General features: G+C 45.8%; 1 protein-coding gene and 1 non-coding gene across 2 annotated transcripts in view; both read right to left on the bottom strand.

The window, feature by feature from the left end:
- Positions 1-3502, bottom strand: part of GRIP1 (glutamate receptor interacting protein 1) — a 592924-nt gene extending 589422 nt beyond the window's left edge. Inside the window, exon 1 of the mRNA XM_090042472.1 lies at positions 3304-3502. Coding sequence (XP_089898598.1) covers positions 3304-3358 — 55 coding nt within the window. The 5' untranslated portion in view covers positions 3359-3502. The remainder of the gene's footprint in view (positions 1-3303) is intronic.
- A 13955-nt stretch (positions 3503-17457) lies between these two features.
- On the bottom strand, positions 17458-17529 carry TRNAP-CGG (transfer RNA proline (anticodon CGG)). The gene has a single exon. It is a non-coding gene; the product is annotated as a tRNA-Pro (tRNA).
- Positions 17530-18500: the final 971 nt, after the last annotated feature.

Genomic DNA, 18500 nt, shown 5'->3' on the forward strand with positions numbered 1-18500 from the left:
ATGTTTAAAGTTGGAGATGCAGAAGTAGAGTAAAAGGTTATGGGACTGGGTTCTTCTACAAGAGAAGATGAAGAAAGAAAGCAGCTCTCCAAGGTGTAGCCCCTAGAAAAAAAATAATATAGACCTCTGTAGTTTGTACGAGTTTACTTGAGGTCACTCTGGTAGACTAATCACAGAAGGCAATTAAATCATGCCAAAAAGGCAAAACAGTGACAACAGACAGATAAAATTTTATTAAATACATGCACAAATAATGCCACTGAAGAATAACTCAGAAATATGACATATGACAAACAGCTGCTCAAACACCATGCAACTCACACTCTTAATGAGCAGGAAAACACATAGCTGGTTGACAGGACAATAAAATAAAGAACTGCATTCTTTAATGTCCTCTCACAACCTTAACACACCAAGGCTTTATGTCTTTATAACCTACTTTTGCCACAAATACACACTTCCTCAATGCTGGCCTCATCGATCTCCCCCAACACTATTTAAACTCCATTGATTTTAAATTATTTGGTCACCCCCATCAGCATCTACACAAACTGCTTACCTTGGTATTTGGCATCTTATTGCAGTCTTATTGTGGGTTTTCAGTATCTTAGTTCTTAATCATTTTTACCCAGGTTTCATAACTAAGGATCACTCACTAGCCAAAAACTTCACCCATACTATGTCAATCCTCAAAACATGCAAGACAGTTAAACTGTGAATTTTCTTGGAACAGAAACTACAGCATATCTACACAGGACCTACCACAATGAGGCTCTGACCCCTGTTTAATTCATATAATACAAATGATAAACGATAATCATTTAAGATAGCTGAAATTAAGGCTGCATATTAGTTGTTCTCTAGGCTGTTGGCAAGATGTGGTGAGAACTGCTGATTGTGGAAAGAGGTAGCGGAGGCTGAGGAGGACGACTGAAAACCATAGTGCAAAGGAGCTGGATAATGACTTGGCTTCTTCATTCATTGTTTGGGGAGGGGGGAGAGGGGGAAGGGTATAGGTCATCAAGAAACATTAACTCAAAGTGATGGGACTATTTTTATGTTGCACTATACATACCAGTAGACTCACTGCTGGTCAGACAACGTTCAGATGGCCACACAATAGGTAACTGACTAAAATTTGCCTTTTTTCACTAACAGAGAAAATGCCGTTTGAAAGCGAGCAAGTGACAAAAATATATAAACACAAAACAAACAGTAAGTGTATAAACCATATATTTTATTCTGTACTATTCAATATCTTGCATGGTAATGTTCTATTAACTCTGCTGTAAGAGATGGTTGCAATGTTTGGCTAAAATAGGTTCTACACACACACAAAATCTTAGGCAGCATGATATTTGTAAATGTTCTGTAGGATATATGAATGGAAATATTGTCTAGAAACAGCAGAGGGGGATATTAGCACAACTGGCCAAGAACCAGAATTCAACTGTATTTTAATTGCCTTTCAAGTCAATGCCATACTAAACTCCAACATTAGCTAAAAGATGCATTTTACTTCCTTTCATTACTACACCGGCCTTTTTTTCCCCCCAGGTAGTTTGAAAGATTTATCTAATCTACTATATTCTTCATGTTTAAGGACAACTTAAATTCAACTCTGATTACCAATTTGGATCACTTGTTTGCCCTAATTCCAAAGGAGAAAGAGTTTAATCAAACTCCAGGTAGCACTGAAATTCTGCTAAAACTGATTAGTTAAGCTTAAGCAACATACAACGAACTGTGTATTAGAAAAAAAAATTTACTTTAGGTTCTGATGAGCTTTTTATTTACAGTGTGTAAATAATACAGGAAAGCACCAGGGGCAAGAGTTTCTAAACATAACTCTCTTGAGCTCTATAATGAAAACAGAAATACCAGGTAGGAAATCTGAATAAAATAAACAAGCATAAGAACTGTTTGCAAATCATCATTTGAGCCGGTGTAGGGGGAAAAAACCCAGAAACATCAAAGCAAAAAAGATACCCACTAGCAATTGTTCCATCACACACTACTAAAAGAGATAAGGCAGAAAGCACAATATCCATTCCTAAATCAGATTTCTATGCATAGTGAAACCAAACAACAAAAAAGCCTTCCGATCTACCCAAATCAGAGCAGCTCTGAAAATGTTCCACATTTCTAAAAAGCAGGGAGCACACTGTGTCAAAAATCTACCTTGTTTCTGCGGTTCGCTACCTACACATTCAGCTTCGTTTGTACATGAACTTATATATGCACACACCTTTCAGCATGTGTTTGGTAATGACTGACAGAAGAGAATGCAGTTTCTCATAACCAAGACTCATGTTCCCTTGTCAGCGGTTTTGAAAGCAGGTGGCACCTTGGGGTCTTGACCCCTGCAGAGGAGGATTAACCATAAATGAAACATTTCAGACAGAAGCAGACTGTCATCCCCAAGCGGGAGAAGAAGTTGCGGAACACTGCACCTACCAGGAAGTCCCATTGTCAATCTTTTGCAGGCTTTCCTTCTTTACACAACATCTCTGGACTGAATAAGAAAGCAAGGAGAGAAAGAAGCCCCCTGATTCAGTAGCCCGTGGGCAAACCAAGGTATATAGAGGAATATCAGGGGCTATACATTAACCCTTCATTGACATGCCGTATACCAAAAAGACCAAACAAAAAACCCTTACGTTTCTTTACAGATGAGGATGATGGGGGTGTAGCAGAAACTTCCCAACTGTTAATGCTCGTTTCACCTGGGCAATTCACCTTGGCATCCCCCCATTTCCCACACACCTCGTGCAGCAAGCAGCGACAGCTGATGCAGCACCTGTCCCTTGATCCCTCACGGAGCCCGGCCACAAGCAGCCTCGCGGCCGCGGAAAACCCCGGGGCACGTCCTCCCGGGTGAGCCCAGCCGCCCTGCCCTCGGTCTCCTCTCCAGCCGGGGGCCGAGGGCGCTGCGGGGCTCCCCCCGCCCCCCGGGGAGACGCAGCCCTCCCCCGCTGGGGCTGCCCGGGCCGCGGGGCGGCCGCAGCGCCGGCCGAGGGGCCATTTTAAGCGCCGCCAGCAACTTTCCCTCGCCGGGGACAACTCGGAGAGCAGCGTTGGGACCTCCCCCCACCCCAGCCCCGGGGCTGCCCCGCAGTCGAGTCAGAGGGCAGCCCCCCCGCCAGCGTGAAGTTTGCAAAGTCACTTCGGAGCCCCCAACACGCACGCACCGGCCCGGGGGAGCCGCAGCCTCTCAGCAGGAGCTGGCGCCGGCTGCCCGCCTTCCCGCCCTCCGCCCGGGGGCCTGCGGCCGGCACTGCGGCACCCCCGCGCCGCGCTCACCTCGCTCCGGCTCGGCTTGCAGGCAGATGGGGATGTTCTTTTTCCAGCCCGGCATGGTGCCCTGGCCCCGCTGGTGCCGCAGCCGGGCGCGCAGCGCAGTCCTCCGCGGCGGCGGCGCCTCCTTCCCGGCGCGGGGGGCGGGAGCGGCGAGGGGAGGGGGCGCGCCCGGTTCAGGCAGGGACAGGGGGCGGGACGGGACGGGCGCACAATGGCATCCCCTCGGAGCCGCGGCCGCCAGGTGAGCGCCGGGGCGCCGCGGGCAGCGCTCACAATGGGCCGGCGGCTCGTGCTCGCTCCGGCAGGCAATGGAGACGCCGCGGGCCCGTCAGGCAGGGCGGCGCTCCCGCCGGAGCCCTGCCTGCCTGCTGCTGCCGCCGGGCTTTGCCCTCTGCGGCGGAGCTGCGGGCCCCGCCTGCCGCCCGGCCGCGGCCCCGATGCACCGCAGCGGCCGGGCCCCGCCGGGGGGGAGCCGCCCGCGCCGGGCCCGGGGTCTCGCTGCCCCTCAGGCCGCTGCGGTGCTCTCCCGTGGCGGAGTCCCCCGTGAGGGCGGCCAGACCCGGGGGGGTTGGGTCGAGGGACCGAGCCCTCCCGCAGGAGCCAGAAGCAACCCCGAGACACCCTCCAGGAGGGACGCTGGCCCGGTCTAAGGGAGGCCCCGTGGGGTTAGGGCATGTTTCCCCTGTCGTGCTGTCAAAGACAGGGGCGAAACGGGTGGGAGCCCAGCTCGTGGGCCACGAATAGCCCAGCCCCTCTCTGATCCCCTCCCCTGTGCTTGCCTGTCCCCTCCCCCCTCGAGCTAAGCTGGCCCCATATGTGACCAGGGAGGAGGCTCTGGCCAGGAGGACCCCCAGAGCAGAGATGTCACAGCCCTTCCTTACACAACAAGGCTGGTGCATAAAACCTTCCACAGATCCATCACCTTAGGCCTCCCCCACCCAAAATAAGAGTTGGCACCTATGCCCCAGTGATAGCGGGGCCATGTTCCTGTCCCTCATCCCGTCACCTCTCTGGGTGGTTTCCCTGGGCAGTGTCCACTGGCTCCTTAGATGCATTCAAGGGCCAGTGCGTGCTGTGCCATCAGTAGACTCTGCTCCGTCTCCTTTCTTGGTACACTTATCCTGAACCTTTGCCCATCACTCCTGTCCCTGTTTTGTCTTTTATTTGTCCCATGAATTTAATTAACAGAGCTAACTTGCTCTGTGGTCCTAAGGCCCACATTCTCATTATGTGTCAAAAAAAGCCTGTCCCCTCCCCACCCAGCCATCTATCGGACCAGGAAGCAGGCTTTAGCTGGGAAGACTGCTGGTGACAATGGGGCCTGAGCTACCTTCCTGTCCTTAATCCAGTCATGTCTCTGGGCAGAGTTTTACTTAGAGTTGTTCAAGGAGCCAGTGGGGACTGGCCAGTGTGCTCTGCTTGGTGTCCCCCCTTGCAGCACTTGTCCTCAACCTCTGGCTGTCACTCTTATCCCTGTTACTGTTTTAAATTGGCCCAGTAAATTAGTTGGTGCACACCTGATAGTCCCTATAAAAGGGGGCGCTAACCCACTGTGGGCACACATGCCCATGTTTTCTCTGTGTACCTGATAGGCCTGTCCCCTCCCCTTCTGCCAGGTGTGATGCACAGAGGCTGCCTGTGCCACTTGTGGCATGCCTGCCACAGGCTGGCCACCCCGGGACTGAACTATTGGGAATGGAAGAGTTAAAACTCAAGCTTTTAACTCCCTCCACCAGTTTGGCACATGTTCAAACAGTAGGGTTTTGTCTATGCTAGACTTTCAAAACATGTTAGTTAACACATTAGCTGACATGTGCTAATATCACACCTTACATTTTATTCTAGTCAAATGATCAAAAATGCCATTCATGCACAGTTAAGTCTGACCTACATTGCTGCCTTTACTCTTCCAGGTTATCAAGTGTATCTGAAAATGTAGAAATAAAGATTTAAGGTCAGGCCAAATGCCTTTAGTAACAGCTATTGACAACCCTTTGATTAAGTGACCCCAGATTTGCACAAAAAACTATACCGTTGTCCACATTTCAAAGCAGTCTTCCTTTGTACATGGATTTTAAACTAATGTAAGTAGTAGAGTCAGCTTCCTATTGGGACAATGATATCTAAAGAACTCCTTGACTACTCAGCTTGCATCTTTAAATCGGCTCCCTGGCATAGCAATATTCAGATGGATCAAAGAGCCTTCTTGATTAAGGTTACACTAGATTTTTCTTCATTTTGATAGAGTTCTGCAATTTTTGGTGGGAGATTAGAATATTGTTTTAAAGTGCCAATTGTAGCTTGCCAGCTGAGGCTTAATTTTTAAAGCAGTGGGGGAGGGATATTGTAAAGTTTGCTATGACTGTTCTGAAAACAGCCATGTGACTACTAGTTTTTTTACTGTTTGACATTTTCCTCTATTCACAGCAACAACAACAGTTTGAGTGGTTAGATTCGTAGATGTGAGGCATTTAGTTATGTAGATTAGATGAATAATTGTAGAAAAAAGTTCTGGTTTTTTTTAAGATAAACAGAACTTACTGCGTTGACTAGTGACAGAATCCTGGCACTACTTTTATCACTGGTGACATCACACTGGTCCTCAAGATGGCTCCTTGACCTGTCAGAATATTGATGTGCCAGGGGTCATTATTGTGGGTGTGTTTCCATATACCAAGCAATGCTTTAATCATATTAATGTGTATTAGAAACCCAGCTAATTGCTTTTCTTTCATCACACTCAGTCCCACAGTGCTGGAAAAGGCACAATTACCCTAATGCTGCCACTTCCTGCTGTTGTCCTTTTATTTAATTAATGTTGTTTTCCTTGTCAATACCTCTGAAGAAAGTATGTGTGGATTTCAGAACATTCTGAAATTTTAATTCTTTTGACCAGAAGCTTTGATCTCCAGCAAAAATTTCCAGAAAGTGGCCTGGTAATAAGTTATTTTGTCTTTTGCTGTAAGAGCCTTGTTGGGGACAGTAGCATATACATCTAATAAATACATTTACAAATTCAGGAAGAGAGCAAAATTCTTAAGAACTCAAGATTCAAATTCAACATCTGTAGATCCCAAGCAGGTTCACTGGCCACATATATCACCAAAATACTCATTATGATACTAGTCTGCCTGCAAATGGACTTGCAACAAAGTTCTATTCCTGCTGTACATACAAAATGACTTTCTCTGGCTTATCAGTCTGGTTCAAGCTACACAGTAGAGCCAGGGCCTTGCAAAGGGCAGATGAGGAAGTTCTTCCTTGTTTTTTTCCTGCGTCCCAATGTTTTTTCCTCAACTAACTTTTGATTTAATAAGCAACATTGTTTACCCCAAATTTTCAGTCTATTCTCTTGAACGTTCATGTTTTGCATCTAACATCAGCACCATTGTCATGCTTTTTATTTGTATGTAAAGATAAAATATGTTTCTTATATATAAAAAGAAAACCCCTCCAGATACATATGTTTCTAATTCCTTTATCACTTCTTTTACAATTGCATGAATGCAGACTAAAGCTAGTAGCAAGCAAATTAAGCTAAATTGACTGTAACCACTTTTTTTGTGAAACAGGAATGTTTAGATGCACTGAAATAACTATTTTTTTATTCAAACCTTTTATTACTTCAGTGCAATATTATGTGCAGCTGAGCTCCAAGAATCTACCCATTCTCCCCATGTACAAGTACACATGTACTTAGATTTTTAATCTTCCCTGGCCTCTCCTTATGCTTCTTACTATATGTATTTACTATCATCCTGATAATTTAAATACACTGATTTCTGCTTTTAACCTACTTCCGTTCTATTTCTGTTTGATTTTTTTCTTCAGTGTTAAAAAAAGTCCTACTGAGCTACAGGACTGAAGTCCTACTGTAGACATTTCTGAATCTTAAATTAAGATTTGTAATATATGTTCTTATGGAAAATCTGTCATGGATTTCATCAGCAGAAGGATTCAACCTTACACGGTCAAAATTACATGGAGGCATTTTTTCTCCTACTACCATTAATTCTAGTATGCACCAATGGCAAATTTGTCAAAAGAGCCAACTTCTAGTAGCCCAAATCCTATTTTCAAAAGTGACTTTGGCAGATAGACTTCTAAGTCATTTTTTTAAGTAGGACTCAGGCTTTTAAGTCACATGTGTAATGCAATAAAATTCCATCCACATTCCATACCATTGGGTCTCATCTACTAGCAGTGAATCTGAGCTTTTCCAATGGGATTTCCAGGTTAGAAGGAAAAAGACTTAACATTTCACTTTTTGACCTTCATGTTTGCTCCTTGCCATTGTTGACCTTCTGCACAATTACAGTTCAGATAGATTATCTCTGTATAGTGATGATCATGGTTTTCTCTCCAGCCCATAGCAGCGCAGTTCTAATTACGTCTCCATAGTGTCATCATTTGTAAAAGGGGTAAACATTCCTTGGGAATGAATGCAGGATTTTGCAGGTTCTCATGGGAGCCATAAAATACCAGCTGCTGTTTTGGATTTGGTCCAGAACTATATATATAAAAAAAACCCCACAGTATTTTTCCCCCTAAATGTGGATTGACTTTTCAGGAATATGCACATTGAAGATTGAACAGACATATGACAATACCTGTTACATTGACTAGGAAGTATACTTTACTCTTTGTCATGTGCAAGCTTTTTTGTACAGTTCTTCTATTTTGTACAGCCTTATTCTATTTAGTTTGATGGTATTTTGTTACTGACATTGGCTGTATTAAACCAACAAATGCTTCTGGATGTTGAGACAATGTTAGTGGTAGAAAGTAGGCATCAGTTTTTAAGGGGCCTTTCTTAAATATCATATCAACACTGCTGTGTACACAGCTTTCCAGTTCCTCCCAATCTTCAGGTTTTTACTTGAAAGTTTTAAATGAATTGAATCCTGATCTGTAACGAGATATCTCTTGTTTGATACTGCAGCACTGAAATCATCTAAGGTGCTTTAGGTAACACACCTAGTTAGTTTAATGAAGGACTGTGGAAGTAGGTATTTTTTAAGGAAGTATCTCAATCCTTGAAACATCCCATCCACCCCAATTACGAAGTACATTTGTTGGTTTTCTGGTCACACTGCAAAGTTCATTTGTTTTCCAATATCTTTTCCTAGGTTGAAGGAATAATTGGATGGGGGTGAGCAGTGAAAGACGACATGTTGGGAACTAGTTGGAATTCGGCAGCTATTTAATAATTGCACATGACTTGAATACTAGTGTATAGATCTAAATTGAAATATATGTCTGAGGATTGTGGAGCTCTTAACTCTGAATTCTGTTCCAAATGCTTAACACAATCCATGTTGACACAGGCATTTGGATTAAAAACAGAACTAAAAAGGCAGACAGGGAGAATCCTGTGTCTAAAAGTGTGTCCTACATGCCCTTTTTAAATCACTGATAAAATATTTTTGCAACTCTCACAGATGCTGTTCCTCTCTTTCCATGCTGGCAAGTTAAGAGCATAGCTCCATCTTTGTATTGTCCCTGAACCTGAGACTAAAAACATAAGCTTTGCTGTTGGAGAAGTTTGTGCTGGTGGAATATCATGCACCACAGCTTGAGTGGTCTACCTAGTGGCTAGCATGAGCTGGGTTGAAACCACAGGGCCAGAGGCTGAGACAAGGCTGAAACAACAGGCAGAGCAAAGTCAGGGAGCAAGCCAGGTTGTATATCTGTAGATCAGAGTTCCAAACAAACCAAGTCACAAGACAGAGGCAGCAACAGGTCTCTAGAAGCAGGAGATAGAAGTGAGAAGTCAGCAGAGCATTCATTGCAAAAGTAGTAGGAACCTTCTTGCTCTGACAGCTTCCTGTTTCCTGCCCAGGGTTTATATAGCCTGAAGAGATCAATCAATTAATCAAGAGCCAGTAGTAGGCTGGCTTTTCAATTTGGTGCCTCTTCCCTGCTGTTCCACCTCTAGTCATAAGCTTTAGCCTAGTGGAGGGCTGAGTTAGTGCTTGCTCCCTGAGTCTCCAGGTTGAGGGTTTGGGACTGGGACCTACCATTACCCTTTGCTTTTACACCTGACATCTAGGCAGTCTGATCATAGTTTTCCTGGATACTTTTCACAGAAGTCCTGGAGCAGTACAGGGGCACATATGTTTTCTATGGTTCCCAGGTGTGATCTTCTGGATTGCACCCATCCCAATCCACCAGGAACCCCATAGCTAGCCATGTTTAAATTCTGAATCTAGGATTTCATGAACCTTTCCCCTTTATGTGCACAGGAGAAGGAGGCAGTTATGTTGTGTGCAGAAGGGAGTTCTCTGTATATGGCTTCAGCAGCAATGTGTGGAAAACTGGAGAAATACCATAGTCCTCCTTGTTTAATCTTGCAAGGTTTGCTTACAATTTCTAATGCTCTTGAGTCCATTTTTTGCAAATTATAGTGTTTGCCCCCAACTCCATGCTGAGCTGTCCTCAATGTCTCCCAAACCTGCAGCCTCTGAATGGGTGCAATATATTCATTAAATAGAGGGACATCTGAAGAACTGAGTAGACCAAGCTAAGGAAAGCCAGAAATGATAAACCAGTTGCTGACATCAACCAGGCCTGACCTATGTCATGGGTCAAAAGGTATGGTTATCCACCAAGCATATACACACCAAAAACCCTCCCACAAATTGAATAATCAGTTCCTTGGTCCCTACCAAACAATCCACCTGATTAACCCTGTCACATACACGCTGCAGCTGCCATGAAGAAACTGGTAACCCTTTGCTTCTATCTAAATGTAATTCATGTTTCAATGGCTACTAATTAATAATTATTAACCAACAGAAGTACATTCTAGTCTCATCAAGCATATATATCTTGCTCTTCAGTTTGTGATATGCCATAACACAATTGGCAGCATATGTTTGCATACATAACTAGCAATAAATATTTGTTCAGTGTCTGCCATGAAATAAACTTCTATTTTCATGAACATCTGTTAGTGAAAGTGTTAAAACAAATCTCAGAAATTCAAGCACAGGTGCACTCTGGATGTCTAAACCATGATCCTTTTGATATGATATTCAGGAATGTGACAAACAGCTTCCAAGATAAGCAGCCTTTTTAATAAAAGGAAACAAAGGGGAGAAAAACAGAAAAGCCTACAGAGAAGACAATAGCATAGATAACAACAGTTAGCCCAATACTAACTAAGAGAAGATCTGTATCACCTTGTTAAGGGAATAACATCACATTATTAATACAATTTGTACGTGTGTATGAAAACACTAGTTGTATCTACACAAGATGCTACTGCACAGTAACAACAAGCTACTAAGCAGTACCTCATTCCTACTGCACTGTAGTGTTGGTAGGCACTAACTGTGATGCAATGCTACTCTGCAGTAGGAATGAGCTACTGCATAGTAGATTGTTGCTACTGTGCAGTAGCATCTGAAAAGATCCATGTGGGGACACTACTGTGCAGTACTGCCGGTTACTGCACAGTCATTTGTACTTGGTTATGCAAGTACTAAATGACTGTACATTAACAACTGCCGCTCATGTAGATGTGGCCACTGTGTATGTTCAATAGCCCTAGTGTCAGCACAACCTAGGGCTCTATCCCTTATTGCTGGCTGATCAATGGGAAAAACTTAAGCATGGTTGCCATCCAGCCAGCACAAGGCAAATGTTACAATGCTACCACTACAAGTATGGTGAACCCATACATCCCAAGAGGTTAAAGTGTTCCACCCCTGAAATTAGATTTGCTTTAATGTGGTGGTCCCTTCTATCTGTGTGGAGTGTTGCTAACCTCAGTAGGGCTCTGCACAAGCATAAGAGTCCACCTGAATGTATCCGAAGAGAGATCAATATGATCAAACACTATGACCAATATCCAGAATGGTAAAATACAAACCATCATATACAAGAAATCCATGGACCAACAAACATATCTACACAGAACCAGCTATCTCCCTAAACACACCAAGAAAGCTGTAATACACAGCCAAGCCTTCCAATACCACTGAACTTGCGCTGAGAACACTAGCCATCATCACCTCACAAATCTCAAAAGGGCTTTCACTCAACAAGGACGCTCTCCAGAGATATAAATTGCACTTTTGAAAGAGCCACCCAGACACCATGTGGAGAATGGCTTCTGTAAAGAAAATCCCCACTAATTACACACCATTAGTTATGACATACCATACTTCCCTGGAACCTATATGGAAAATCCGCAAACAACTGCAGCCCATACTAAAGAAGACCCAGTTCTTAAAGAGATCGTTCTAAAACCACCCATCCTAGCCTTTAAACAAGCACCAAACCTTGCCAACCTCATCACCAGGAGCAAGCACACTGAATGGATCCAGCACATGCCAGGACTAGAAATGTAAAACATGCCAACACATCTCCAACACTCCTGCTATAACTACACCCAACAACAGAACCATCACCATTGCTGGATCTTACACCTGCACCTCCAGAAATGTAATTGAAATGCACTAAATGCCCTGGTGGAAAATATGGAGAAACCAAACAACAACTGTACCAGAATGAACACACACCAAAAATCTATCAAAGACAAAAATACCCAATTACCTGTGGGTGCACACTTCTCATAAGACAGCTACTCTCCCTCCAATCTCTTAGTTCTAATCTTCAAAGGAAATTTACAAAACACCTTTCGCAGATGAGTCTATGAACTTCATTCACTTCATAAATCTACTGGACACAAAAAAATTGTGGACTGAATATAGACATTAGATTTATGGCACATTATAACCTGCCTGCCATCTGATAACCCTAGGTAACCTGTCTGCATTTTACCAGCTACACTCTATCATCAGTTCAACATTCCGTCCTTCCCCGCCACCTACCTGTCTCACACCTATTGTCTCCCATGCCTTCTGACCCTCACTGATATACATTTGCATTTTCACAGACCTGCAATTTGCATCTCAGCTTCCGTTTTGCCATGGAAAACACAAAACAGCAGACTCTTCCTATGCCTGAAGGGTGTTTGTGCCTGAAAGTTTACAAAGAACAATTTTTCCAACTATTTAGTTGGTCTAATAAAAGATATCACATTTACCCAAAGACCCTTGTCTGCCAGCAGAGAGAGGTATGTGTAGTTCTTTCCAAAAGGAATAGAGGTATGGATAAAGATATTTCACAATGATTAGTGATTTTTTTGAGTCTCTCAAATTGTGGTTGTCTGAAAGGAGGTCATAAAGGAGGCTTGGTGTATCAGAAAATGCTGAGCATTCATCCCCTGCAAAAAAATAATAAAGAAATGATAAATACAAATTGGAGCTTGCAGGTGTGTTGAGTTAGAAACTGAGACAAGCAATATGTTTAGTTACTTTGGAAAATCTTGGCCACCATCCCTGTCTTCTCTTCTGTGTGCCATTAAAATGAAATGCTCTAATTAGCCCCCCATAACTGTGTTCTTACAGAAAATTAGTTTTGTAAATCACTTAAAAAGGACTACAGAACTACCAGCTTAATGAAAACAGCAAATTATGTAAATATTTACAATCCAATTTATGTTCTGTCTTTTTATGCAGATGTTGAATTATAGACCTAATTAGATTATTAAATAGAAATAGACTCCTTAAGAAATAAAAGTGCTTGAAACTCTTTGTGGTGCATAAGTTCTATGATTTAGTGGCTAACACGGATAATAAATAATGTTGATTTTTAAAGTACCTAAGTGACTTAGGAATCTAGTTCCTATTGACTTTCAAAGAGACTTAAGATCTTTTGTGCCTAAAGAGTACATCTACATTACAAGTATGCCCTAATTGCTATCCATACTTAAAATCCTTAAATGCACATCTGGATCCATGAATCCATGCTGGCATGCTCATCTCTGATGACGAGGCAATGGATATGTAGACTTGTGAGCCATGTAGCAGTCTTGCAAATTGCCCTGGGGATTTCCCATTAATTAGTATGTTCTTGCCCTTCATGCTCTCTGTATACTTCCAGTCTATGTATCTTTGCCTGGTATTTAACTCTGTTTCTGCATGGCCTCTGCCAGTTTCCATACAGTTCAGTCCAGCTCTGCCAAACACCTAGATTCCCCCCACCCCGCAATCCAGGATTCTGCTCTCTAAACCAGACCTTGTGGGTGCTTGCTACTCTGACCAATGCTGAGTGTGAGCACAGTAAAAGTTTTGCAAGGTTAAATCAGTTCTTCTGCCAGCAAGTCTCTTCATCCTGGTTCAGTACCATCATGGCCCAATCCAGGATTGTAGTGACAGGGGTGCGGCTACAGCCCCTTTGGCTTTATGACACACATGCTCTCTTGATTGTGCATGTGGCACACAGCCAAAATGGAAGTGACCAAAACACTCACTGTGATCCTGGATACCAATGAGTTTCAGAGCTTCTGCTGGGAGTTCTGCATGTATGTATTATCTATGAGCTTGCTGGCTGGTTGGGACAGGGTCTGCCCAGAGTCCCTACTTTCAAGCAGCTCCAGAGTCTGCTGCTGTTGCCTCCTCTTCTGTGCATATAATGTACAGCAAAAAAGTGAGGTATTATTGCTGCTGTTCTACCTCTGGCTCCATCCCTGGCTACCCTGCTAGCATTAACTCAAATTCTCTCAAACCTTGGCCAAATGCATCATGCAGAAAAAACTCAAGGATGTTTGCAAGGTTCTTGGGGAGATAAAAATTCCAATGTTTGCCCTTGTAGCTTTTCATTCTGCTCCATTCTTTGATATGCCATTCTGTCATCAGACAACACCACCACCAACAATCTCTTTTACATAGACCAATGTCTATGTCTATGGCATTGGCTGGGAGAGCAGTACAGCAGTGAACAAGTCACCCAGGAAGTTTCTGGAGAGTGTTGGAGACAACTTCCTGGTGCAAGTGCTGGAGAGGCCAGCTAGGTGCAGTGCTCTTCTCAACCTGCTGCTCACAAACAGGGAAGAATTGGTGGGGGAAGCAGTAGTGAATGGAAACAGGCACCAATGACTATGAGATGATTGAGGTCAGGACCCTGAGGAAAGGAAGGTGAGCAGCAGATTACAAACCCTGGACTTCAGAAAAACAGACTTCGACTCAGTCAGGGAACTCATGGGTAAGATGCCGTGAGAGGCCAGTCTGAGTTATCTGACCCATGAGGAAGGCCAGGCTTAAGGCAGATGTAAGCCCAGGCCCTGAGTAAAGCTGACGGTAAGATCTTGGAGCCTGCTGGGAAAGCACTACCTCAGCAGGATGGCAGGAGCTCCAGTGGGTCAGCATGGAGGGTAACATCTAAATCAGTCTGGAGGTTTGGGAAGGAACTAGAGGGGTGGAGGAGGTTCCTAGAGACCCAGAGAGGGGTCCAGAGCCCAGTAGAATGGGGCTGAGAGTACGGGACCTATTGAGAGGTCTGGGTGAGCCCAGAGAGTGAGGGACTGTGTCTATAGGACATACTGAGGACCCTGGGTGAGCCCAGAAAGAGGGGCTATATTTATGGGACCTATTGCAGGGTCCATGTGAGCCCACAGAGAGAGGCCAAGTGTGGGGGACCTATCATGGGGTCTGGGTGAGTCCAGAAGGATGGGCTGAGCCTGTGGAAACTGATGAGGGGTTTGGAGCCTACTGAAGGGCTGAGTGTAGGAGCCCAGAGAGACCGGGGCAGAGAAAGCCAAGGGCAGAGGGCCTGGAGGTGAGACTGAGCTGGGGGCAGAGGCCTGGGGGCCTATAGCCCAAAAGAGGCAAGGAATGGGGCTGGAAGCCCACAGCCCAGGAAAGGTGTGTAACATCAGGATCATCAGGGCAAGATAGCCTGGAGGTGGGTCCTGGATATGACCAAAAATTGCATCCTACTGAGGTTGGTGGTCACAGTGGTAGATCTGCTTGTGGCAGGGTAGCCTCTTAAAAGTGCCACTGGTGGCAAACCCCAGGGAAGGGCAAGTATGGGGCACCTGAAAATTCCAGCCCCTACTGCCTGGTGCGTTAAGGCGGGGGAAGGCTAGGGAAGCACTGAGAGAGAAGCAGTAAAAAGAGGTCTCTAGCAGTTCTAGGGCTGAGTAGAGCGCCCACAGCCAGAGTGGTTACCAGCAAGATCAAAGAGCCCATGGGCCTAGGGGCCCAGTGGGAGGTGGATTGAAGCCCAGATGTAGGCCTGAGAGGGCTTGAGCCTGAAGAAAGGGCATTTATTCATAGTTTCAAAGTTGGTAGGGTCAGAAGGGACCTGAGCAGATCATCAAGTCTGACCCCCTGCCACGGGCAGGAAAGAATGCTGGGGTCAAACAACCTCGGCGAGGTGAATATCTAGCCTCCTTTTGAAGACCCCCAGTGTAGGAGTTGGAAGTTGGTTCTAGATCCTAGCCACCCTGGCAGTGAAGTAGCGCCTCCTGATATCTAGCCTGAATCTACTCTCAGTCAACTTATGGCTGTTATTCCTTGTTACTCCCAGTGGTGCTCAGGGGAACAGGGACTCTCCCACTGCCTGCTGGTTCCCCTTGGCAATTTTATAGATGGCCACCAGATCCCCCCTCAGCCTTCTGTTGTGGAGGCTGAACAGGTTCAAGTCCCATAGCCTCTCCTCGTAGGGCCCACCCTGCTGCCCCCTGATCATGTCACCCCTTTGGACCCTCTTGATGCTGTCCACATCCCTCCTGAAGTAGGGCACCCAAAACTGGACACAGTACTCCAACTGTGGCCTGAATAATGTCACATAGAGAGGGAGGATCACCTCCTTGGACCTGCTCGTGATGGATCTGTGAATGCATGACAAGGTGCGGTTAGCTTTACTGACCGCGTCCTCACATTGGTGGCCCATGTTCATCTTGGCATCAATAGTGACTCCAAGATCCTTTTCTGCCTCTGTGGTGATGAGAAGGGAGTTCCCCAGCCTGTAGGTATGCTGCTGATTCTTCCTCCCTAGGTACAGTACCTTGCACTTATCAGTATTGAAACCCATCCTATTCACATCTGCCCACCCCTGTAACCTGTCTAGATCTAGATGTAGTCTGTCCCTCTCTTCTAGCCTGCCCACTTCTACCCACTTCTACCCATTAGTGTCTTCTGTGAATTTGAGCAAGGTGCTTTTCACCCCCTCATCCAAGTCGCTGATGAAGATGTTGAACAGTGCAGGCCCGAGAACCGAGCCCTAGGGAACCCTACTGCCCACATCCTTCTAGGTCGAAAATGACCCATCCACCACCACTCTCTGCGTGCGGCCTTCCAGCCAATTGGCAACCCATTTGACTGTGTGGGTGTCAACACTACAGTCCCCCAGTTTCTTAATGAGAATGGTGTGAGAAACAGTGTCGAAGGCCTTCCGAAAGTCCATGAAGACTATGTCCACTGCTAGCCCTGCATCTAAGGATTTGGTGATCTGGTCATAGAAGCCCACCAGGTTGGTCTGCCGATAATGAACCCATGTTGGTTGCCCCTAAGCATAATCTTCCCTGCTGGCCCCTCATGGACATGTGCCAGATTAATTCTCTCAAAAAGCTTGCCCAGGATTGAGGTAAGACTAATTGGCCTATAGTTTCCTGGGTCCTCCTTCCTCCCCTTTTTGAAGATGGGAACCACGTTGGCCCTCTTCCAGTCCTCTGGCACCACACCAGAGCACCATGAGTGCTCGTAAAGCCGTGCTAGGGGTCCCACAATGTCCTCAGCCAATTTCCTCAGTACTCAAGGGTGGAGATTGTTCAGACCAGCTGATTTAAGTACATCCAGTCCCTCCAGAAATTCCCTAACTAGTTCCTCACTAACCCTTGGCCTAGGTGCACCTCCCCTGGGGTCTAATGCGGGGTCCGGGGGGTGACTGTTCTGGTCCCTGCTCAGGAAAATGAGGCAAAGAAATCATTAAATATGTTAGCTTTGTCGTCTGGTGTGATGACCAAATTTCCTAGCGTGTCCTGCAGGGGCTCACGTTACCCGGAACCTTCTTTTTGCCCCATATGTATTTAAAAAAGGACTTCTTATTGTCCTTGATCTGGGAAGCTAGTCCCAGTTCCATCTCTGCCTTGGCCTTCCTGACTGCCCCCCTGCATCCCTGAGTAACCACAGTATAATCCTCCCTGGAAAACAGATCATCAGGTCTGACCCCCTACCCCAGACAGGAACAAGTGCAGGGTCATAACACCCCAGCCAAATATCTGTCCAGCCTCTTGAAGACCCTCAATGCAGGAGAAAGCATCACCTCCATTGGGAGTCCATTCCGGAGCCTGTAAAGTGAAAAGGGCTTGTCCGGGATTTGAACCCGGGACCTCTCACACCCGAAGCGAGAATCATACCCCTAGACCAACAAGCCATACTATATGCTAGCAGTCTTCTTTGAAAAAAATGGCACACTGTTGGCTTATATACACTCGGTGACCATCGTAACCCCTGAGTCCTTTTCTGCAGAGCTGCTGTTTCGCTTGTCAGTCCCCAGCCTATACCTGTGTATGAGATTATCCTGTCCTAAGTGCAGGTCTTTGCACTTCTCCTTATTGAACCTCATGAGATTTCTTTTGCTCCAATCTTCTGAAACAAGGATTGGAATCTGTGGCAGGGCATTGTGTGTGTCTACCACTTTAAGGGCCTGGAGCTGGCAGCTGCCAGGTGCCTGATTAGGGCAGCCATTTTGGGAGCTGGGGCTGCCCATATAAACAGGGCAGTTCTGCTGCCTGAAGGTTAGGTAGCAACATTGCTTGACTAGAGGGCTGTTGTTATCATCTGGAGATAAGGGAGGTGGTGTAGGGGATGGTAAGGAGGGTCCTGGTCCTGGTCCTGGTCCTGGTCCTGGGTATGACCTAAAACTGCACCCTGCTGGGAGTGGATGGCCTGGTGGGGTTCTCAGTGGTGCAGGAGCCCCCAGGAAATACCAGGCCAGTTACTACCCTGGTGAAAGGTGGGTCAGGGTGTCTTAACCCCTAGCCCCCACAACTGGGTGGGTTACCCCTTTGTTGGAGGGTTGGGAAGGTGGACCCTGTGGTGAAAGAGTAAGGGCCATAGATTCAGACCTGTCTGAATTTCCCCTGACTGACCCATGCTGGGGTCAAGACTGGAAGAGTTGAAGTGCCAGGGGCCCACTGCAAGGGACACCCAAAAGCTGAGGGCCTAGGGTTCTGACTGGCCTGGAGGTAGGCCAGGTCTAATAAGCTGAAGGTCTTGGTAGGGGATCAGTTCAGGCAACTATGTTGCCTGGTATGATGGTGGAAGAGACTGCCTGAGGGGAAGAATCCAGGTGGGGGTTCCCCAGTAAGATTCTGGGGCCTAGTGTGGAGGCTGGTGACTATG

Source organism: Crocodylus siamensis, chromosome 4, assembly GCF_052110815.1.
Source record: "Crocodylus siamensis isolate JL-2025a chromosome 4, ASM5211081v1, whole genome shotgun sequence".
Classification (NCBI taxonomy): Eukaryota; Metazoa; Chordata; order Crocodylia; family Crocodylidae; genus Crocodylus; species Crocodylus siamensis.